Here is a 22,936-nt window from a genome sequence, read left to right as displayed (position 1 = left end):
ACTATTTGAATTATATCCGGATAGGGTATATGAATGAATACACTCAAGATGAGGTTCTCTTCTCGTTTTTTGGCAAAAACGTGCCCGAGTCCGTTGCCCGTTGACCGATTTGTTTACCTCGGCAAAAAAGAACCCGAGGAGCATCATCAGCAGCGGCATAAAGAATATTTAATAAGATGTGTCTTCAGATTCAAAGTGTCCACGTCGCCAGAAGCAGCAACAAAGCCACAAGCCTAGGTTTTTAGGATCGGCGTTGGAGAGGCGGTATATAAGATTGTGAATATATATACCTATCTGCTATATAAGTGGTATGCGTGCACATGGCATTATTATTACTATTATCTGTGGAACCGGCTGACAAGAGTGTCTCATTCGGATTCTCAGGGTTGGCAGTTTCTTGATCCGCACAGCGCCTGCTCGCAGTTCCTGCTTTTATGGTCTTTATGTTTCTATTATTTGAATATACCCACTTTTTGCCACACATCCAAGTGATTCTGTGCAGGTGAAGCGGAGCTGTAAGTGGATTCCAATTAGAACGCCGACTCCACTCCGCTTTCAATTTGCCAATTGGCCTTGGGTCAGCCGCACGTTTCTGCAGCGGCCAGTGAGCGAGATAGCACTATGGGCTTGGAAAGAGAGGGCAGGTGAGCAGATGGTCTGGGGGGCACCAAATAATAATGAACATTGAATTGTAGCGAAAATATGGAAAATATCACGCATACGCAACGTTGTTCCGCACTTGCCGTTAATTAGACATGTGAATAAAAGAATGTTGTTAAGTTAACGCACCAAGCTATATATTATTAAATTGCAACAAATTTGCAGGTAAATACAAAGGGTTATCTAGGTTTATTACTCATACGACATGTTGTACGGGTAAAATAGTTATATGGTTATAGTCACTTCCACTTAGGTAGCAATTCATATTACACTAACATATATTTTACAAATCTTCGTTTGCGGTCCACCCTAATGACTTAAGTGTAATAGAGTAAAGGAAGTCAGCCAGAACTGATCGACACTTGTTCTAAGACTATGTCAGCTGGGCCAAGTGTAATGCATTCTGTTTAAGAATAGCCTTGCGACCAAGTTAAGCAACAATACGATATTGCAACTCATGATTAGCAGGGTCGCCCGGTCAGAGCCATAAATCAGCGCTGGAAATCGTTAATAATATATAATAGTGGAAATAGCAAAGCGACACTGCGGATTGTCTCTCCTCGTCTAAGCATTCTTTGCGGATTATCCAACTGACATAAAGCAACTTTCTCCCCATCTCTCAATCCTTTCACCTTCTCAACATCTGCCACTTTCATCTGTCATTTTCAATCAATTCTCACCCCTCTCAGTCACATTCCAACTTTTAACGACTCTCGATTTCTGTACAATCAATTAGATCGAAAATGTTTTAGAAGAACATTAAGAGGCTTTTAGTGGCTTACGAAATGGTATACTCTACCAAGTAGCTGGTAAATATGAGTTGTCCTCACTTTTGAATACGGTCTACCTTTTGTCTGGGATTAATATCAGTTATTGTGATTAAGAAATAAGTGGAACCCAAAGTTAATATAGAAATATTTATTCTTTTTCTTAAGTAGTGACAAACTAACTTGAAATGCCTTACCAGTCTATATATACATATATTCATAAAGTATCCATAAGTCATTCGAACTGCCCAACCATGTAGCACTTACTTTGTTGGTCACTTGGTGGAGCTTATTCGGTGTGAACCTGTTACAGAGTTGCGCTCAAGTGGAGACCATGGCGGTGGCATTCCTGAGACCCCAAAGCCCCACCCGCAAACGCTTTCCATCTCGATCGGATTCTCTATTCTCCAGTATTCTCCTCCATTCTCCTCTTACGATCTGGGAAATACGTTAATCTGGGAGAGAGAGATCAATTAAGACAGGTGATTGCTTGGCCGGCAATTAAATTCTTGACGGGCTCTAATGTATGTCCATAGTGTTAATTGCCAATGACTGACTCAATTCAATTAAAATGTCTGTATCCGACTCTTACCTCAGCAGCGCTGCCAGGTGCCAGTGGCAATTCAGTTGAATACAGTAAGCTGCCAGCAGTATTCTGACCACCATGTCGGATACACAATCTCTGCTCTTTGTGGTCAAGGAAAAGATGGCGCAATCCATGGAGCTTGTATTAAAAATTTTAACAGGCCTGCTGAAAAATTATTTTTAAAATTTCATACCTTTCCTTTCTTGAAAAACACTAAGATGCTGCCTAAGAAACTTTCCAGTGGCATTTCATTCAGGAAAACCTATAGAGTATCCTTAGGATGTCTAATAGTATTAATACCGTGGGATGCCAAATGAGGAATGCCATACCTCGCTGAGTTCGTTGTTTAATTTCCAATCGATTTGCATTCAAGTTTGGGAATTCTAGGATTTTAAAATTTTTCCCAAATTTTGATGATTTTCCCCTTACAAAAATGCGAAAATTTGTCCAAAAATTAATTTTACAAAATCCGTTTAAAAATGAAAGGGGTGATTAGTATTGGTTGTGAGGAGTATAAATTGGTACTACTTTTTGCTGTGAGAAGATTTTTAGTCAAGTTATAGCCAAAAAAGCCAACTTGAAAATTGCGTTTTTTGCTAAAAATAGTTTTCCAGATTTTTTGTGAAAAAAATTATCGGTATTTTGATCAAAACATTGAAAATAATGACCCAAATGCGGAATGTCATACCTCGCTGAGTTCGTTGTTTAAATCCCAATCGATTTGCATTCAAGTTTGGGAATTCTAGGATTTTTCAATTTTCCGCAAATTCCCTTACAAAAAGTGCGAAAATTTGGCCAAAAATTTGTTTTACAAAATCCGTTTAAACGGGAAAGGGGTCGTTAGTATTGGTTATAAGGAGTATAAAATGGTACTTCTTTTTGCTGTGTGACCATTTTTAGACAAGTTATAGCCAAAAAAGCCAACTTGAAAATTGCGTTTTTTGCCAAAAATAGTTTTCCAGATTTTTTGTGAAAAAAATTATCGGTATTTTGATCAAAACATTGAAAATAATGACCCAAATGCGGAATGTCATACCTCGCTGAGTTCGTTGTTTAAATCCCAATCGATTTGCATTCAAGTTTGGGAATTCTAGGATTTTTCAATTTTTCGCAAATTTTGATGATGGTACCCCTTACAAAAAATGCGAAAAATCGCCCAAAAATTAGTTTTACAAAATCTGTTTAAAAGTGAAAGGGGTGGTTCGTATTGGTTATAAGGAGTATAAAATGGTACTTCTTTTTGCTGTGTGACCATTTTTAGACAAGTTATAGCCAAAAAAGCCAACTTGAAAATTGCGTTTTTTGCCAAAAATAGTTTTCCAGATTTTTTGTGAAAAAAATTATCGGTATTTTGATCAAAACATTGAAAATAATGACCCAAATGCGGAATGTCATACCTCGCTGAGTTCGTTGTTTAAATCCCAATCGATTTGCATTCAAGTTTGGGAATTCTAGGATTTTTCAATTTTCCGCAAATTTTGATGATGGTACCCCTTACAAAAAATGCGAAAAATCGCCCAAAAATTATTTTTACAAAATCCGTTTAAATGTGAAAGGGGTGGTTAGCATTGGTTATAAGGAGTATAAAATGGTACTTCTTTTTGCTGTTTGACCATTTTTAGACAAGTTATAGCCAAAAAAGCCAACTTGAAAATTGCGTTTTTTGCCAAAAATAGTTTTCCAGATTTTTTGTAAAAAAAATTATCGGTATTTTGATCAAAACATTGAAAATAATGACCCAAATGCGGAATGTCATACCTCGCTGAGTTCGTTGTTTAAGTCCCAATCGATTTGCATTCAAGTTTGGGAATTCTAGGATTTTTCAATTTTTCGCAAATTTTGATGATGGTACCCCTTACAAAAAATGCGAAAAATCGCCCAAAAATTAGTTTTACAAAATCCGTTTAAAAGTGAAAGGGGTGGTTAGTATTGGTTATAAGGAGTATAAAATGGTACTTCTTTTTGCTGTGTGACCATTTTTAGACAAGTTATAGCCAAAAAAGCCAACAACTAAAGATGGGTCAGTGGAATAAAGTGGATTGTAGGAAATTAAGCAGACCGTCTAGAATAATACAAATAAAAATGAAACAGAAAAAACAACAAAATGGACAAAGAAAAGTGGAACTACCCAAAACGTGGAGCTCTGTTTAAGGTTATGTTGAGCGGCATATTTCCTCCTCTTTGGTATCTCTTTATAAGATTAGAGGATGATTGAAAGGCAAATAGTATACAATTATGCTATTTATACGTCGCAATAGTTAGATTTAATAGAGATTAGATCATAGAGATTAATAGATTTTTGCTGATTACCAAGATTTCAAATTTTGAAAAATGTTGGAGCTTTTGTTGTACATTTCGTCGTGCTAACTTTTTATCCCTGTCCTTGCACAGCCAGCCGGAGTAGTTGGCCATGATTTAGTGCCCTAATCTTATTCGGTTCTCATTCGTTGCCTTTCAGTCAGTCAGCCCCTTTGACTTGAGCAAAGCAGTTATTTTTACATTCTTTCTGAGATCTTTATAAATTTCGAAAATTTCTTTGTACAAGCTTTAAGCTTACCTAATTTCGCCATGAAAATCTTCGAAGGGATCGGTAATCAGTTTTGCCGCGTTGTGCGCAACAACCTAAATATACCCCTATCATTTTGCGAAACACGCTCCGTTTGGAAATTCTCGAGCAGTCGCGAGGCAATGGTATTCTTCTGTGCCCTCGGCTTCGGTATCCTTGGCGTGGTGAGTAAATGGAAGCCCTCTATTGATTGGTGGGCAGCAAGTAAAGGACTAATTACACCTAACCCAAATTCGCAGATATTACATTTTATAGGTTTCATGAACCTTTTCTTCGGAGCGATGCGTTTGGGGCCAATCAGAATCTTGACAAACAAAAACTTTTTAATGCTGACAGCGTCGTTATTAGTGATATACGCCATGGTGTTTGTGAGTACAAAATCACTTAAAATATATTAGCTTATATATTGTACCATTATTTAACATCGTACTAAATTACTGCAACTATTGTTTTCATCCAGATCAAGCCGTGTTTCATATATCCCTTTCTTGTGCTTTCTGGCATCATCTTGACCATCGATTTGTTCGTCCTGGTATTAGATATCGTGCGACGTGTCAGGATACCACTGGACCGCAAGGTGACCATTTGGAATATGATGCTCAACTTGTGCTTTGTTGTTTACGTACAGGCGATCCTCAACAAACAGGACTAATTTTAGCTTACGATGCGTTCTATGATGATAGGCCAAGTTATTAGACACATTCGTTTTTGTTTTTTGTTGTTAAAAACATATAAATACTTACACATTTCTGAAAAATAAAATCACTAACATCGCATATCAAGGAGATCTGAATAAAATTATACAATTATTTTCCGTTCAATGGAAAGCCAAATAATGCATACAACCTGCTAAACGAAATTTCTTTCTGCTCTAATTTACAGGCAAATTTGAAAGAAACTTGTCAAACAAACAATAAAATCGGTTATTGGTTGTACATTGCGCAAATTGATATCAACCTCTAATTGCATATTAATTAACCGCGAACTTGGCGAAAATTTTCCACCAGCGCAAAATGAAAAGGCCGAACCGAAATATTTGCTGTTCGCAGGTAAATGCTAGAAAACCGAATCTAAAGGTTCAATAAAAAGCAATTGCCAGGGAATTTTTCAGCACCGGACTCAACCAGATATTGAATTTGCCATCCAGAATCCGAACTTGCCAGCCGTAAATGGCAATTTAACGCCCGGCATCCGAAAACTTTTATGGCCCACTGTAAACACCCCGCTAATCAATTGTGCAAATGTGACATTTTTGAGGGGCCATTTCTTGTTTGCCGAGTGTCTTACATTTTATTATTTGCCATGGTCGACTGGCTTTTGGCAACTGCCGCACAGCCGCCACTGGGTGTGTGTATAATCATTGGCCGTCAGGGGTTAAGGGGTTAAGGGGGTTAAGAACTGACGCCCGGGCGGCTGCAGCCAATTTGCTTTAACACTTTGAGACAAAGCGCACAAAGGAAGACTTAACGCTTTCGAGCTCGAGCTGGAAGGTACGAGACCTACACTGCCACAAAAAAGGCGTGCATTTCGAGTAATATTTGGTCTCATAATTCATAATTTTAATATACGGAAAACGTGTCGGCTTATTTCATATTTCCTATAAATGAAAAAAAAAACATTTTCTAGAAACCATTTTTCCATATTTAATTTAATAATATCCAACGATAGACATATAATTTGTTTATTGTCTATAAATCAAGAACCTTGATTTGGCATAATTTTAAACGAGTTTCTAATCAAATCAATTTGGCAAAAAAAGAAAGAACGAACCGAAAAGAGATCGAGTTCATTAAGACTTAATTAGAAGGAAAATATGTTGCGATGAATCATCATCACTAAATATAATTGGTGATCCTTTCATGCAAAGTTTATTTAAAGCCCCTTAACGCTTTATAAAAATTTGTTAGTTATGCAAATTCCAATGCAAAATTCAAGATCAAGAACGCAAATGCTGCAGATTGAATTAATAGAACGTTTGCTCAGTTCCCAAACAACTCAATTGCCTAATATTAAATACAATACTTTTATTCCATTTTGAAACGTATTTGAAAACTAATAACGTAATTGAGCGCCGTCTGAAAGCATTCAATTTGATTTGCTGCATCGTTAACTGATTCTCTAATTCGCCACAATCCGTGTCACATCGAAAATAATATCTAATTGAGCCAATCAGAAGAGATACAGATACTCGATCGCTCTGAGTCGGACATGGATATGGATGTGGATGCACTGATTTGGATGAGGGATCCCTGCACTTCCTAATTACTCAATCAACTGGGATCGCCACTGGGGCATGATCGCGTCCAGTGATCTAAATGATCAGCGATCGGATTGCAGCATCGGCTTCCCGCACAGCCGCTGTATCGTTTACACAATGATAGCCATAGCCGTGGGCAATTAGGGGATGGATGTAATTACGGGCCAAATTGCCCGGCAGCCGAAAGGGAATCTGCCAGTCTGACTACCTTCGTCAGCGCTTGCATGATTGCCATATTTAGCTAATCTATCAATTATTGCATACAACTAATTGAAAATGGTTTAGGCAAATAATAAAGACAAGTCAGCGAAGCATGTCCAAGTCGAGGTCACGTGATCCGTAGCTCCGTGATCCGGAATCCGTGACTGTCTGGGAATTTTCGACATTACACAAGTGTGGTGGTAGGAAGTGCTTATCGAGCGTTTAGAATATTATTTTTTTTTAGCTAGTAAATGTGGGTTCCTGCCAAATTCAGATTGAATAAAATAATAATAAGCATGGCTGAGTATTTAATAAATGCTAATAATTGCTTTTAGCCAACTTAAGCGCACCTCCGTCGAGTCTTGGCCATCGAATCCGGAGTCTTCCATTTGCGTGTCGACTTCGCATTCACTTGTTTGCCTTTTTGCGCATTAAAATTTGCTATTTATTTATTTGTTCCTGAAAGTATTATTTATTTAATTAATTTAGTACCCTTCTCATTTATTTATTTGCTTAATAAACGAAATGCGAACGGCGAACGGCGAATGGCCCACGATGTGTACACCGCGTGTTTGCTCTTCTCATTTTGATTAAATGCTGTTCTGTATTTAATCAAATGAGAGTGGGTGGCAATGGGTGGGTGGTGGTGGTGGTTTCGTTCTGGAGCGTGGATGAAATGTCAACGACTTGCGACAAATTAAAAGTGCAACGCCAGGCAGCAGGAAATGATCGTGGGCTGAATGCCCTCGATAGGGAATTTCCAAGGAGTCTCGGTGCATCTATAATACATTTTGATTTTTAAAGCAAAGTGACACAAAGCAACTAATTATATGTAATTAAGTGCGCCATGTCTAAAATAGCATCTTCAAAATGTTTAAAATTTACAAATAATTAAAGTAAGAAACGACGCATTGAAATCTGCAAACAGGGCGTATGCGTTATATTAGCAAGAGTGTTAACTTTAGCAAATATTTACTTGTTTTTGTGGCAATCCGGGAAAACAAACCCATTTTATGGCTTAAAAAATACTATGCAACAGTGTTAAGCCGCTATTAAATCTAAAAATAATTTAGGTACACGATTTGTTCCTGCATTTAATCGTAGGGATTGCATTGTTGATTTCTGTTTTCGAAGTGAAAATGCATCCCATGGTCAACAGTTTGGAGTGCAAACAGGCAAATAAACAGAACGAGCGGACAAACAATGTTTATAGAGTTATATACAAAACAGTAGCCAAGTAGCCTGTTTGCACATCGTTCAGATCCACACTTCTATAGCTGTTTCAATATGTGCATATGATGTATATATAGTAAGTATATGCATGTCGCTAAAATGCACGAATTAGGCGGTTTATCTATGGCATTTATATAACAAAAAGTAGAAGTAAACAATAGAAAGATATAAGAAGAGCAGCGAGAAATGTTACGAAATGCAAATAAATACACTGTGTTTTTATCTCCAGCTCCAGATACAGTATCTGCATCCGTAGTTATACAAAATAATAAATGCACCTACTTAGATTTAAATACTCGCACATCAATCTCAAAGAGCTTGCGTGCTGTGCCCTTTCAGAACAGAATTTGACGTTAGTTGTCTATTTCTATAATTGGTGGGAGTTATATCCATTAGGCTTTATCGTGCACTGATAATGACAGACTGTGAAAATAATTAGTTTTGATTAAATACGAACGTGGTTGTTTAGAAATTTGATAACATCTTTATGCCGAGTTTAGCATTGGCAAGAAACTATTGTGTGCGGCCCTGAATTAAAAATAGATTTCAAATAGAATCAATCAACTTTCGAATCTGTCAAACAAACTAATGTAACTTGTAGCAATGTAACTGGAAGTACTAATGGAGATATTACCTATGTAATTTAATATAGTTCAGGAAATATATAGTTCATGAAATGAGATACTGTTGTCTGATCCTTGAAGCAGCTGTACGAATCTTAAAATCATTACGCAGCATGTCCTTTAAATGGATTACTTTCTAATACTCTTTTCTTTTAACCCCTCGATAATGGGTTAATGTGCACTGATATAACCGATATACTGATCAGGCCTTTCGATCCGGTCAGATCGGGTCAGCACCAGTTCAAAGCGGTCTTCGTGGCTGGTTAGATAATACGGGTGTTTATGATGCAAACACATTCGATCGGCTCACATCAGCTGTGACCACTATAATACACATTGTAATTGATGCATATGAATTCCGATTATATTGCATTTGCATGAGCATTCGACTCGAAATTTGCATTCAAACAGTGCGTTGCAGTCAATGTAATGGGCCAACTGAATGGGCAAACACATTTAAATAGCTAAATTATTAGGAGAAATTTTTAAAATAATTCTTTAAAAATGCAAATAGCACAACAAAGAAGTTTTTAGTAAAAGGGCAGCATAACTTCATGCATGCCTACAACGCCGTACCGCACTGTATCCTATATACATATGTAAAGTCTGGTCGCAGTCATTGTAATCGCATCGCATCGATCTCAATCGCATATGGATTGGAATCGCACACTCTGCTACCCTGTAGCTGCGACCTTAGAAGGCATTTAGAACGTATTGTGCCAATAGGCGTCACACGCCGGCTCGAGTGCAGATTTACTACTATTTACTATTTATATTTCAAATTTATCGTTTGTTGTGACTCGACTATCGTCAGCTAATCGCCTGCTTATTGTTATTACGACACCGCGCGAGGCAAACGGAAAGCGGCCCAGAAAACAAATAGAGTCATACGTATTCTATAACATCTCATGGAAAGCGGAAACTACACACACATTGACCACCACTCACAACCGCATTTTTATTTCATCATCATCTATATATGATAACTAGATCGAAATCTATCAAACCAATGGGTATTTTCAAGGACCTCAGCTGGTAGGATGAACTTCTATGTTCAAATTTATCATCTTATTTGCATAGAGAGCATTAAGTATCATACATCCTTTGAAACAATTAATTGATATACCCTTTTCTATCATGATCTATTATTATTTGCACTAACGAACTTTCCATATTATTTGGCCTTTAAGTCACAAAAAGTAGTCATTGATATAGTACAAATATTAGCAGAATTTTATTACCCTCCTCAAATGATTCACATGACAAATGCAAACCACGTGCATTAAACAATACGTTTTATAAGAAAAACACAAACATTGTAAATTTACCGAGATCTGAAATGTCAGTTTTTTGGGGGGGGGAAATCACCTTATATGTACGTAGCAATCGTCACGCGTAATTGCGAATGAGTTCAGCGAATTTGGACGCTGATGGGGAGATGGATGCGGATGGGGATGTGGACTGTGATCTGGGGATGGCGCCGCATGTGATCCTTTGGCAAATACCAGAAGCGGATTACTTGGCTAAGTTCCCATTTCGAGTGCCGGGCTCATATCGCCAGCGCCACCAGAAATAACCGAAAAATGGAAATGAAAAAAGAAGAGAAGACCCACTGACTGGGAAGCTGGAAAGGAGTGACAAGAATTCTGTTTCGGGTGCATGAATATGAAATATTTCGCTTTATTTGCAAATCATTTAGCTAGCGCCATAAACGGTGGGACGCGCCATTGAAGCCGAGCAAACACCACCAAATCAGGCCATAAAACCAGAGCAGCCGGCTACCATAAAGTACAAACTATAAAGTGGGCAAACAGTGGGATCCCGTCGAGATCCACTGGGCCAGTGTCAGGGGTGCAGTACCCACACTTGCCCGTTCCCGTTCCCATCTCAATTGTCAATCGTCCGAGGCGTAGATCTTGAAGAAGATCACCGCACAGGTCTTCATATCTCCCGAGGTCAGATGGACCACGGCCTTCGCATCTCCGGCGATGTTCGCACGGGGCATATTCCTCACAAACACGTGGTTGCTCACATTGGCCAGCCTGTAGACGTGCTGGAATATGGACAACGAATGTAATCCCTTAGGGAATTGGTAACTAAATTCCAAATGCAGTTTGTCTATTTTCCCAAAACTTACTTTTCACCTTTAAAAATCCATTCAATCCGAACTCACCCCCTTATTCGGCGGACAAATCATCTCCTCCTTGGGTACTTTCATAAATATGGGATACCAGAGCTCCATGGGATTTGACAAGGACTTGCAGAAGTTGTTCCTCTTCATGGCAAGCTTGGTGGGAATCCACTCGCTGCGCTCCCAGTGGAATACATCGACCTCCATTTCCATCGGATTGTTGGGCACATCAATCAGCACCTTGATGTCGCCATTGAAGTACAGGGTCTCCAGATCGGCGGCCATATCGACAGTCAAGCCGCTAATGTCCAAAATCTGTCGAATCGGTGTATTGCCCCTATCCTCGGAAGCATCGCACACAATATCCAAGGTCTTGTCATCGCCCAGTACCTCGTAGGTGGTGCTCTAAAAAAATGTAAAACTGAAAATACCAGGATATTAAGGTATAAGGATTTATACCCGAGTTTCTCGAAGGGAGTGCAGAATGCATAGCAAGGCAAAAATCCAGGCGATGCACTGCTCCATTTCGTGGTTTTGGAAGATCTCCGATGGTTGCAACAATTTATACAGCCCCATACTAATTGCTCGCCAATTAGGCAACGATATTCGCATTGTTTAACTAATTGCCAAATTAAGTTGTACACATTTTGTTTAATTGCCGATGCAGATACACTAAAATGCTATTCAGATTCACCGATCGTAGCACCCTCAAAAACATTTTGGAAAAAAACGGAGTAGAGAACGCTGCAAACAACAAAAGCGGGGCAATTCAGCATTCGGCGGGCGTAATGCGGAAGGTCGGAGCCCGGACTCGTCCGGAAGTGGGTCGCCGCCTCAATGGAACACCCATCCATAGTACACCTCGTATATCTCGTACACCCACATCACGCATACGTCGTGTGCGCCTGCGGGACAACGAGTGTAGTACGAGTAGCTAATAAAAATAAGCAAACGCACTTGACCCTGGACAACCGAGCGACTTGGGCCTGGTTCGCCGATTCTGTTTGTAGGCCATGGCTGCCGTGGAATAGCAAATCGGTCTGCCACACGACGCCCCTTATCCGAATCCGAGTTATCCGATAACGGAGCGTCTCTTCGCAGTGCCCATAAGGCGCAAACAAGACAAAAGCCAGAACAGCAGCAGAAGCGCGTGGGCTTCGCTTGCTTTAATGGCCCGGTGGAAATGGAGCAGGGTGCTCCGGAGCTGTAGCATACTTTTCGGGTTGCGATTAAAGCTGAAGCATAGGCTATATAGGCTGAATCGAAAGATTCACGTGCAGAAGTGAAACGCTTCTCGGGTCGGTGCTGAAGCACCGGGGTCATCCTGGACACACAGGCAACTAAACTTTGGCCAGCATGCTACCTACATTGGTGATGCATACTATGCTGTCATAGCAAGCTCTCCTTCAATAACGAGCTGGCCACATAAATGACAATCCTCAGCCCGATTTGGAGATGTGCCCTTTAAGTTTATGGAATCGCTACCAAATCGCACAGAATTCTTATTTTTAAAATAAAAAAAATAGTTGTATATTTATAAGAAATATTTTCTTAAAATCGTGTTCCACAAATTAATACAATTATAAGAAGTATTTTGTAATACAAAAGGGATAAATAAAAAAGTTTCAAACAATGTAAAATGAAAATACGTAAAATTTTACTAGGACTTGAATTCGAATACTTGTACGTTGAATAAATTAAAGAACCATTTAAAGCAACTTTTTGGGTTTGCATTATTTATAGATTCCTTAGTTATAAATCAGAACGACTTCGATTTGAAATCGCAAATTCGGTGCTCCGGTTTTCGAATTCGTAAGAATTTTTCAATTTATAAAACGGGCACTTTTGTCTGGCCGGAATGATAAGTAAATGCCTTTTCAATATCAAATCAGATCTTTTTTACTAAGGGGAAAAATAAGTTTACTCAGTGGTCTATTAATGTTTATTCCACATCACCACAAGATCATTCTGCAACTTAGTTTTTTTTTTATAAATTTAATTACTCAAAGGGTCAAAGTGCATTAACAAAGTAATTGCGAAAATCGGAATTAAAACTTAAAAAAACTCTATTGTTTGGAAAAAAGCTAAACACCTATTTACTAAACATTCCGATGGCAAAAATTTTACCAAAACCGGAGCACATAAAAACAAAATCGATCGATTTTGACCAAATCGAAAAAATAGAGATAATGCTATAATCGGCAATACAAATTAAAATTTGTAAAATATTAATCCTTGTAAATATAAAATAGTATAGTAATTCCCATTCTTCGAAATATATAATTGGTTAAGGTAGGAGAAGAATATTTAAATTCTTATTTTTAAAATAAAAAAAGGTGTATATTTATAAGAACTAGATTCTAGACGTATGTCAATTTTAATCACATTTTCTTAAAATAGTGGTTGAATTCTGTCAACTTACAATTTAAACATAATGTCTTACGTGCTTAAGCGTTTGAGGTAGCATTTATCAACGCAATACAATTTACCTGCCCAATCATTTAAATTTATTCTTATGTGATACAATTGGTTTTCTTTTACAAAAATTTAGTCATGATGCGGCCTTAATTTCATTTACACATTTGGTAGTAAAAAAAAATAGCAAAGTGTTCATGTACGATACACAGGAATAAATGCTTATTAAACATTGGTTTTTGATTTACAACATACAATTTTGTCTACTGATATTCCACCGATGCTAGCCTAATAGTTTTTGCCTACCTACTTTTAAATTTATCACGATTGGTTTGCAGAATTGTCTCTGACTTTAAAAACCTACTAAAATAGAACAATTGAAAAAGCTAGTCGGTTGGAAGGACTTGGTTAGTTTCCTGGGAGTCTGCGATTATTGGTTTGCCGTAGAGCAGGACCTTGGCCCAAATGGACTTGCAGCCAGAGGCGCTAGCATCGATACTTTTGAATATCTCTTCTACGTGCTCGTCTTCCAGGTGCACCATTGCGATGGCGGCTTCCCTGCGGATGCAGTCGACCAGATGTGTGGGTTCCAGAGTCGCGAAGGTGACCAGCTGGGTGTGTGGCATATTTCTCAGGATCTCCATATCCATCTCAACCTCTTCGCGCGACTGCATGCCATTCACGTTAAAGATGAACACAACGGTCAACCGCTTCTGCTGCTGATGCTCAGTGTGGTTGGCGCTCTTTTCGCCCTCACTTATCATTTCGTTAATGATTGGCACGAAGACTGCATCCTTCGGAGTCATGTTATCGATCAAGATCATTTTCTGTCCGCAAAATGTCAGGCCGGATAGCATGCTCTTCACTCGGCCCAAAGGAGAACGGTCGGTCCAGGAGAGTGTCTTCACGTTCTCGGGCCAGGGAAACGTTTCCCGCAAGATGCGCGCAGTGTGGCTCTTGCCCACGCCAGAGGTGCCCACCAAGGCGATTGCCTGTTTGGAAGGAGTCCGGGGTATTAATACACAAAATATTGGCAATTCATTAAGTTCTCTAAAGATCACCTAGTTTTTTTATTTTCAAAAACCAGGATAAATCAGGATGTTGTTGCAATAACCAGGATAAGTCTGGATGAGCACATACAACTGGAAGTAAAATCTATAGTAGCTATACTATCTAAGTGATGTGGAAAACCAGCTTAGGATGCACATTAAATCTACAGTTTCCCCGCTTCTCACCTCATTGGTGGTGTTGTCCAGTGCCAGTTCTAGCTGGTTCAGCGCATGATCCTGGTTGAGTACCTGGTGGCGGGCGTGCAGGACCATGTCGCCCAGCCGCCGGGAGGGATTGCAGTAGTTGTCCTGGTTGTGGACGATCGAGTGGAACTGATTGTTGTAGCTTTCCAGGAACCCGTTGAGCGTGGACAACCTGCCGGTGAACTGCAAAAACATGCCAATTCCTGCGGCGAGGACGAGGATGAGATATCCCCAATTCCGCCATGGAGCCTTCTTCTGGGTACAATGGGCAATGTCCAAATGGTGTTCGCACACGTTTTTATTCAACCGCTTGTTGGACTGCAGGCGGCGAATCTTAGTCCTCCTCTTTCTAGCGAATGGTCGGTTTATCGGGGCGCCCGCATTTTGATTCTTTTCGTTCAGCACTAGAGCATTGCATGTGACCATTTTATTAAGCCGTGTATCGTTAGCAACTGGATTGTTTTTGGCTGACTTGAGCTCGAATACAATTATTAGCCTACTACTGCTACAACCGGCAAGTTATTCTAAATGCCGCTTCTTTCATGCAGTATTTCGCAACTGTTGTTTTGGTAGGCCAGCATATTTTGGTATTTTACTATCGAAACATTCTTCTGTTCCACCAATAAATAAAATAATAAGAAGAATTTTTTATTACAATACAAGGTATTAAAAAAATTAAAAAGATACAATCAGTTTAAAATAAATGAAAATACGTAATTTTAATTTTAGTTTGTTGATAGTCGGATTTGTACTGGGACTTAAATTCGAATTGTATTACGTTAAATAAATAAAAAACCATTTAAAGCAGCCATTTAAGTTTGCATTACTTATAGATTTTTAAATCAGCATTAAATATTTAAAATTTAAACAATAAAACCAGCCCTGCCTGCTGTGGTATATTAAGGGTATATTTTAGCATGTGTCAATTTTAGTATATTTTACGAGCCTAAACAAAAACGGTCAGTTTGCAGTAGCCGACTTCTTAAAACTGTCATTATTTTAATATTTCAATAACCCGGAGCAAATCCCAGGCAGTCAATCCGATCCGCAATGACGAACGAAGATGTGGGCACCAACAGCGTCGCCGACCGCCTGCAGGTGGGTCCGCGCGAAGGCGTCACCTATCCGATCCAGATGAAGTACTGTGGCCACTGCACGATGCCCATTGAGGTGAGTTCGTCTTCAAACCTGGGAAAAATCCATATTGGGGATCATATATGGCCCATATATTTACATATATAAATATCCACTATACGCAGTACTGCGAGTACTATCCGGAATACGAGAAGTGCAAGGACTGGCTGGAGCTCCACATGCCGGATGACTTCGAGCGACTAAAGATCGAGGAGGAGGCTGCCGCCGCCGACGGGACGGATGACGACAAGAAGCGCCAAAAGCGTGGTGGCAAGGGACTGCTGCGCGTCAAGAAGAAGGAAGACGTACCCAAGCGTATCTGCGTCTCGCGGGCGGCACGTGGCAAGAAGAAGTCCGTGACCGTGGTCACAGGATTGAGCACTTTTGGTAGGTTCTGTTCGCACATTACGAGTATAGAGTAGTGAATGGAGGGCATGCAGGATGCACAAAACTTGGGTATCGGGCACGCCGGATGCTAAGAGTAGCCATTACCATACCATGTAACTTAGAAATACTTATTTACTTTTATAGATGAGTATCATGAGCTTTATTGTTAACCAAGACTAATACATTCCCTTCTGTTCCAGATATTGATCTCAAGGTGGCCGCCAAGTTCTTTGGCACAAAGTTTGCCTGCGGCTCCTCGGTGACCGGAGACGACGAGATCGTCATTCAGGGCGACGTCAAGGATGACTTGTTCGATGTCATACCCGAGAAATGGGCCGAGATCGATGAGGACGTCATCGAGGATTTGGGCGATCAGAAGCGAACATAAATAATTTACTTTTTTTTAGCTTATTTTATACGCTACATCAACATAAATATATGAAACGTTAAACGTAATAAGCGGATGGGTTGTTGCGGCGGCTGCTACCCGAGCTTTTCTCCATCTGGTGAAGGATTGGAATTGGTTTCCATTGAAATGACTTCATCCGTTGCAGGCACTGTAGTGGCTGGAGTTGCTTTATTCTCTGAAGGCGATATTTCCACTGGGGTTGCTTCTTCCGTTGGAGTAGTTATAACTGATGTAGTGGCTTCACTTGAAGGAGTAGCGACATTAGTAACTCCATCACCTGGCGTGGACTTGTCCGCTGGAGCTATTTCCGCTGGATTGGATTTGGCCTGGGCATTACGCTTTCCAGATTGCTTGCCGGTCTTCGCAGTGGACTCCGCAGGTTTTTCCGCCGGCGTTTCCTTAGTAGCGCCTTTGGTTTCTCCACCATGGAAGTGTTTGTAGCTCAGCTGAATGATTTTCTCGTTCTCCTCATCGGTTAGTGGAGCTTTATTATCGTCGATGAGCTGGGGAGGTTATTATATACTTCAGTAACCTTCCTGGCATATGATAGACTAATCCTCACCAGCTGCGTGTGCAGGGCACTTGTAGGCGGATCATTGATCATTTGCAGGATCTCTTGGGACTTCAGACGATAAGAAGACAGGTCCTTAACGTAATTCATAATGTTCTCACGAGTTTGCGTCTTGCAGGGAGACTCCTCCAGATACTGCAGTGCCTGTGGAACAAAGTGTTTGCTTAATTGATCATATGTTAGTTAAATATTTTTAAAAAGCAACACCTCATAAGTAACCGTGGCCAAGTTGCGCATGCCGAACTTCTTTTTGGTGCTCTTGATCTTATGTAGAATCTGCATTACTTCCAGATTGGTGAGGTACGAGAACGTGGGATTGACCCTGAAATTGAAGCGTAATTATCTGCATGTTATTTACTGTTTAATGGAAAAACTAAATAAAAACAAAACAATCCTCACGTTTCCATTTCGGCAATTTTTAGTATGACCGCAGAGCAGACGCTGAAATATACCCCACCAAAGCATATTACAGTTAGGTTTTGTATATAACATAACAGATATTTTATATATGAATTAATATGAAAACGATGTACTCAACAAATGGTGATAAATGTATCAAACATTGTGTTGAATTCATGACTCGATAAGTTCAATATATTAAAGTTAGTTCAATATTATTAAATTAGTTGCAATTGGTTTTTGCATTGGAGTATATTTGTTACATAAAAGCTATGGGCACACTAAAGCATCGCTTAACATAACATTACAGCGAATTCCGCCACTGTTATTGGATTGTGCCACCTGCTGTTCAGGCTTTGGATTCCACTCCGCTGAAGGAAGCAGAGGATGTGGATGCTTCTGATACTGGAATCCTTTGTACGGCATGCATTCCCATACGAATGAGACGGCGGCAACGTCGACAACGGCGGGCGTGGTCACGAATGGAGCAGGCGGATCGGGAGCTGGAGCAGCGGGAGCCCATGGCAGCACGGAGGGCAAGATCCGGTGCATCTTCCTCAGCGAGTTTCATGCGACGGCGGGCTGCAAGATAAGCTGCCAGGTGAGCTGGTTCCCAGAAGCGGTGATAACGCAGTATAGTTCGAACTAATTCACGTCCCTCAGGTTCCCGATAACTACATATCCAAGGATGTGTTCGATGCTATCAATGTATACATCATACCCAAGCAGCATCTTCAACGCTGCATTCTCACCGTCAACGCAATGGACGTAAAGATTGTCGGCTATCCAGTGGGCATCCAGGATCAGCAGAAGTACGCACGGAACGCCTTCCTATTCAACCTATGCTTTGTCTGCGACTCGCGGGCCAGGAGCGTCCAGTACGAGCCCGTGGTCAAGAAGCTGTCCGAGTACCTTATAATGATGGAGGAGGAGTCGTGCTTCCTGTCTCGCGAAGATGACAAGCGCCGCCTACAGAACATCTTTGAGACTGTACTACGCGACCTTAACGAGCGCAAGGTGGCCACCATTGTTGAGGGCGATAACACTATATATCTGAAGATCGTTATGCACAAGCCGGACCCGCCGCCGGTCAAGGATCACATGGTGCCCCTGCTGCTGGCAAACCTGCGCGATGCTCCGCTGGACAACTGGGACCTTACCACGCAACAGGTGCGACTATTCCTGATTTTATAGTTATACCACCATTGCGATTTAAATAATCCTGTAATACCATTGGATGGTTATGGTTTCCTCTAGATCCTGCCTTATATAAATGGAATCAACCACGTTGCCCGCATTGCCGCCGAAGCGGACGTGGAAACGGACCTGGTCAAGTCGTGCATACAGAATCTGGTCTACTACGGGGTCGTTCAGCTGCTACCCATCCTGAAGTACAGCAACGTGTACATGACACAGAACCTAAAGCATCTCATCCAGAGTGCATCACTGAGCGGCGCCTGCCGGAAATACGTGGCCTTGCGTCCGGACAAGACGCTGCCCAGTGTTCAGCGCATCTTTCAGTTCTACGCCTCGATGACTCACGGCGTTACTCTGCGAGCGATCTGCCAGAGATTGTGCCCCCAGCACCACAACATCGATGAGCGTCGCATGGTGATCTTTGGGCTGCAGCACCGATTCATTCGCTGCATCCACAAGTACCCGGTGTTTACGGGCTCAGTGCCTTCCGGGCGGCAGAAGATGTACACCGGGCTGATCAGCTTTGACGAGATCTGCTGCAAGACGGGCCTCTCGCCCTGCACCATCGAGCGGGATATAGAGAAGGACACGAATGTGACTGTGATCTGGAAGTGACGACCGGAAGGACGTCTCCGGCCGGTTGGGTTTGTTGTAGTTTGTAAGCGAACCGATTGTTATGTTTCCAAATGCTTTTTTATATACACGCATATACACATAAAAGTTTCAGAATTTACTGGTTTGGCTTGGGCTGGTTAAGGAATTGCTTTGCCAGCTGGACATCTTTGCGGTAGAAAAAGTGCATCCCGAACCGCCTGGGCCACACAGGCGTCCTCCGAGGCCATGCCTTAAATAGGAAATGTATGAAATTAATAATGATACAACATTGAAAAAGACAGAGATAGTCATATAGTTACACAAACTTAATAAAAACGCACCCATGGATTGAAAGATGCTGATTTCTGCCTCCCTGGGATAGTTTCCATCCAGAATGATCTCACCCACTTCAGCAGTGATCGGAGCAGGTAGTCCCACCAATTCAGCCTCGGCATTGGCATAGCAATCCACGTAGACTTTGGCCTGCTGGTAAATCTCTGGAGCCACCTCCGAAAAGTGATTTTCGCCGGCTCCCACAGCTGAAATCGAAAGTTAAGGTATCATTACTTCATCATCTTCCATCCATCATTCCGTTTCAACAGCAGACCTACCATTAATATGAACACCCTGGTTAGCTTTCAGATCTGCCAACTGGATGAGCGGCTCCTTGGAGAACGTGGCAATGCATATGATATCGGCATCCTGGCAAGCTTTGTTAGGACTTGAATAAACATTAATCTGGGTTCCGCTCTCGGTGCTCAATTTTTGCCGCAGCTGGTACGCTAAATCCTGTGCCTTTGAATGCGTGCGATTGTACAGATTGAGCTGCCTCACCCGGAAGTGTGCGCAAAAGGCGGCGGCATGGAGTTGTCCTTGCACTCCACAGCCCACTATGGCCACGTTGATATTCCTTTCCTGCTCTGCCTGCGCCCCAAAGCGCCTGAAGTACAGATACTTGGTGGCCACCAGTGAAGCGGATACAGTGCGCCAGGTGGTCAAGTCCGTGCCCTCCATTATGGCCGACAGTTGACCGGTTTGATTGTCGAACAACAGCACATGGGCTTGGATGCTGGGCAGCGGAAGATCGCGGCGGGGATTCCCACTGAACGAGGTCACCAACTTGCAGGCCAGTGTGGAGTGGGTGTGCTCCACTTCCCCAGGATCCCTTGGCGATTTCAGCTTGTAGTTTCCCACATAGGCGGGCATGGTGAGCAGAATCTTGCCAGGTTCCTTGCCGCATGCGGTGAAAGTCCTCTTCGGTTGAAAGGCAAAGGATGTGGAGGGCATTTTGTGATCCTCTTTAACAATAGCTAAAAGTGCAGATTCCACTGCTTTATTGACCAGCGGCCAGGTGAGAACCTCACGCACTGCATCCGCACTGTAGTAATTTACCATAACGCTGCTAATATTGGCAATGAAATGGATTTAAAACAAAGTAATTCTCGCAAATTAAAATATTATAATTATAATTGGATTGCAACTTAGTATCTCACTAGCGACCAAGTCACCAGTGATGCCAGGTTTCAGGGATATTGGCGTGGAAATACCTAAATTAAGCAAAGTTTTTATTTATTTTAGGCCTAAAACCGTTGATTGTAAGTTATTAAGTTTAATTGGGCATTTGTAAATTTTTGGGCATAAGAACTTTTTTTAGCTCGCAATCTTGGGAGAACTGTTGACGTAACCTAAAAATTAACTAAAAAATACCCCTACTATCATTTAACACTCATCGAAATCAACAGTCGATAACTTTGATGATGCAAGGCGTTAAAATTTTAAATTTACGATCAAGGTGCGCATTATTTGATAATATACAACGTATTGAAGATAAAACAATGACGTTCAGCTTAAATCAGGAAAGACCATTATCTGAAGTGGGAAAAACCAACCGAAAACCAATTTTCACGGGCGACTGTTTTTCCTCATTTCTAATGCAGTTTTCCCCATTCTTCGGCGTCGCTGGGAAAATGCATTTTCACCGCACGCCAAGGGCGAAACCGCAGCGCGAAAAAGGGAAACCGCTTCTGTCAACGGCTTTATCGCCCCGAAACGATTCTCGCGAACAGCTGGAAACTGAACCACAGCCCACACAACCCGTCCACTCCACTCCACTCCACTCCAATCCAATCCCACCCAGACCAATCCAATTCGGAGCCGCAGCAGGCGACACGAAAGTGAAAAGCGAATGCACTTTTCCGAGGCTGCAGCTGATAGGGAAATTAATTTATGCGCCGCCATTGTCTTTCTGGTCGCGCCATTTTATTTTCCCAGCTGCTAATTCAAATTTTGACATAATTTCTTCACTGTGCGCCTCCGTCGCCTGCTTTCTCGCCTTTTTCCCAACCAATTTCACTTGACTTGACCTTTGCGCGGCAATTTCATGGGTTTCCATGCACTGGGCGAAATGCATCGCATCTCTATTGTAGAATCCTTCTAAATGGCTACCGATTATATCAATCATGCAAACGGCTAGGATTATACAGTGCACAGTGAGAAATTGGGAAAGTATTTCATGATTTTATATAAAAAAATAGCATTATGTTGATGTATGATACCTTAAAACCATCATAAGGCCCAATGTCTAATTTAATCATATGCATTTATAATGATTGTAAAATGTTTTTATTAATAATATTAATAATAATTTAAATTACCAAATAGTTTTTTTTTTTAATACAAGACAATTTTATTAATATTGAAAACAAAATATCACAAACTTACCACTCAGAATATGCAATCTTGTTTCCAGCTTGTTTTTGGGCCTTTCTGGATATGAACAGGATGAGCTAAACTTTTTTTTGAGTGCATGGGCCTGTGTGTAGGGTGGGTCCGCAGCCTTTTGTTGTTATTGTTGTTGTTGTGTGGTGGCGGCCTTGGGATTGTGCAGTTGCTGGCTGATTTATATTCGCCCCCAAGTGCCACAAATCAAAGTCGAGCCGCTGCTGCTGACTCATTGGAGCGGCTCCTGGTTTATCGCGGTGACCTGTTGCATGCCCCACTCCTGGACACTTGGCGGTGGCACCACCAGAACTAACAGAACCAACAGAACTTGCAGAACCACCAGCAGCAGCACTTCTGAGTGTTCTGACCTTGCTGGCGGGTAAGTGGTTGGCCATAAATTTTGGCATTGCGCAAAAGCCACACCGGCAGGTAAAAAAAAACGCCCCGATTCCAATACCAAATCCAATCCCAAGAATCCATATCCGAAAAGTGAATTGTCGCTCTGACGCTTTGAATAAATTGCTAAACGATTTGGCAAGCGCCAAAACTTAATGGCCAAAAAGGATTTCGCCTCGCTGCGCATAAATTTGCGGGCCAAAATCAATGACGAATTTATTGACCAACTACGTAAAAATAGTTAAGGATATATACTCTGAATATAAAAGCATTGGCTGTTTTCTTTTTGAAGAGTTAGTTTATTTGTATGTATACGTTTTGTAGTAAGACAAATTTAATATTAATTTAATCTAATTTAATTTAATCTTGCTTAACATTTAAAAAACGTACTAAAACTCACTAAAAAAGTGACTTTATTTTTTTAAATTGAACATTA

At 41.0% G+C, this 22,936-nt stretch overlaps 7 protein-coding genes across 8 annotated transcripts; 3 read left to right on the top strand and 4 right to left on the bottom strand.

Annotated features, from left to right (window-relative positions):
* The first annotated feature begins 4,474 nt into the window (after positions 1–4,474).
* On the top strand, positions 4,475–5,355 carry LOC117147755. Its single transcript, XM_033314766.1, has 3 exons — positions 4,475–4,743; positions 4,819–4,947; positions 5,040–5,355. Exons 1-3 carry the CDS (start codon positions 4,582–4,584, stop codon positions 5,229–5,231), a joined length of 483 nt encoding a protein of 160 aa, XP_033170657.1. The 5' UTR covers positions 4,475–4,581; the 3' UTR covers positions 5,232–5,355.
* Positions 5,356–10,787: 5,432 nt separating this feature from the next.
* LOC117147446 lies at positions 10,788–11,600 on the bottom strand. The gene is made up of 3 exons (XM_033314328.1): positions 11,484–11,600; positions 11,067–11,429; positions 10,788–10,946 (listed from the first exon to the last, which is right to left on the bottom strand). The coding sequence occupies exons 1-3, from the start codon at positions 11,598–11,600 to the stop codon at positions 10,788–10,790; spliced, it is 639 nt and encodes a 212-aa protein (XP_033170219.1).
* A 1,767-nt stretch (positions 11,601–13,367) lies between these two features.
* On the bottom strand, positions 13,368–15,248 carry LOC117148058. The gene is made up of 2 exons (XM_033315247.1): positions 14,675–15,248; positions 13,368–14,431 (listed from the first exon to the last, which is right to left on the bottom strand). The coding sequence occupies exons 1-2, from the start codon at positions 15,116–15,118 to the stop codon at positions 13,826–13,828; spliced, it is 1,050 nt and encodes a 349-aa protein (XP_033171138.1). The 5' UTR covers positions 15,119–15,248; the 3' UTR covers positions 13,368–13,825.
* A 395-nt stretch (positions 15,249–15,643) lies between these two features.
* On the top strand, positions 15,644–16,669 carry LOC117148095 (density-regulated protein homolog). Its single transcript, XM_033315307.1, has 3 exons — positions 15,644–15,862; positions 15,952–16,213; positions 16,414–16,669. Exons 1-3 carry the CDS (start codon positions 15,743–15,745, stop codon positions 16,599–16,601), a joined length of 570 nt encoding a protein of 189 aa, XP_033171198.1. The 5' UTR covers positions 15,644–15,742; the 3' UTR covers positions 16,602–16,669.
* On the bottom strand, positions 16,606–17,659 carry LOC117148094 (DNA-directed RNA polymerase III subunit RPC9). Its single transcript, XM_033315306.1, has 4 exons — positions 17,593–17,659; positions 17,401–17,515; positions 17,185–17,337; positions 16,606–17,125 (listed from the first exon to the last, which is right to left on the bottom strand). The coding sequence occupies exons 1-4, from the start codon at positions 17,598–17,600 to the stop codon at positions 16,697–16,699; spliced, it is 705 nt and encodes a 234-aa protein (XP_033171197.1). The 5' UTR covers positions 17,601–17,659; the 3' UTR covers positions 16,606–16,696.
* A 237-nt stretch (positions 17,660–17,896) lies between these two features.
* Positions 17,897–19,509, top strand: LOC117147748 (GATOR complex protein NPRL2). The gene is made up of 3 exons (XM_033314755.1): positions 17,897–18,193; positions 18,256–18,762; positions 18,850–19,509. Exons 1-3 carry the CDS (start codon positions 18,017–18,019, stop codon positions 19,402–19,404), a joined length of 1,239 nt encoding a protein of 412 aa, XP_033170646.1. The 5' UTR covers positions 17,897–18,016; the 3' UTR covers positions 19,405–19,509.
* LOC117147749 (ketimine reductase mu-crystallin) lies at positions 19,464–21,049 on the bottom strand. Of its 2 annotated transcripts, XM_033314757.1 has the most exons (4): positions 20,931–21,049; positions 19,995–20,785; positions 19,725–19,922; positions 19,464–19,633 (listed from the first exon to the last, which is right to left on the bottom strand). In XM_033314757.1, the coding sequence occupies exons 2-4, from the start codon at positions 20,776–20,778 to the stop codon at positions 19,542–19,544; spliced, it is 1,074 nt and encodes a 357-aa protein (XP_033170648.1). In that variant the 5' UTR covers positions 20,779–20,785; positions 20,931–21,049; the 3' UTR covers positions 19,464–19,541. The 2 variants fall into 2 exon arrangements, with proteins under 2 accessions (XP_033170648.1, XP_033170647.1); XM_033314756.1 differs by having other exon boundaries at positions 19,995–21,048.
* Positions 21,050–22,936: the final 1,887 nt, after the last annotated feature.

This window comes from Drosophila mauritiana, chromosome X (assembly GCF_004382145.1).
Source record: "Drosophila mauritiana strain mau12 chromosome X, ASM438214v1, whole genome shotgun sequence".
Lineage (NCBI taxonomy): Eukaryota > Metazoa > Arthropoda > Insecta > Diptera > Drosophilidae > Drosophila > Drosophila mauritiana.
Note: the sequence above shows the minus strand (reverse complement) of the source record. Positions and strands in the feature narration are given on the sequence as shown.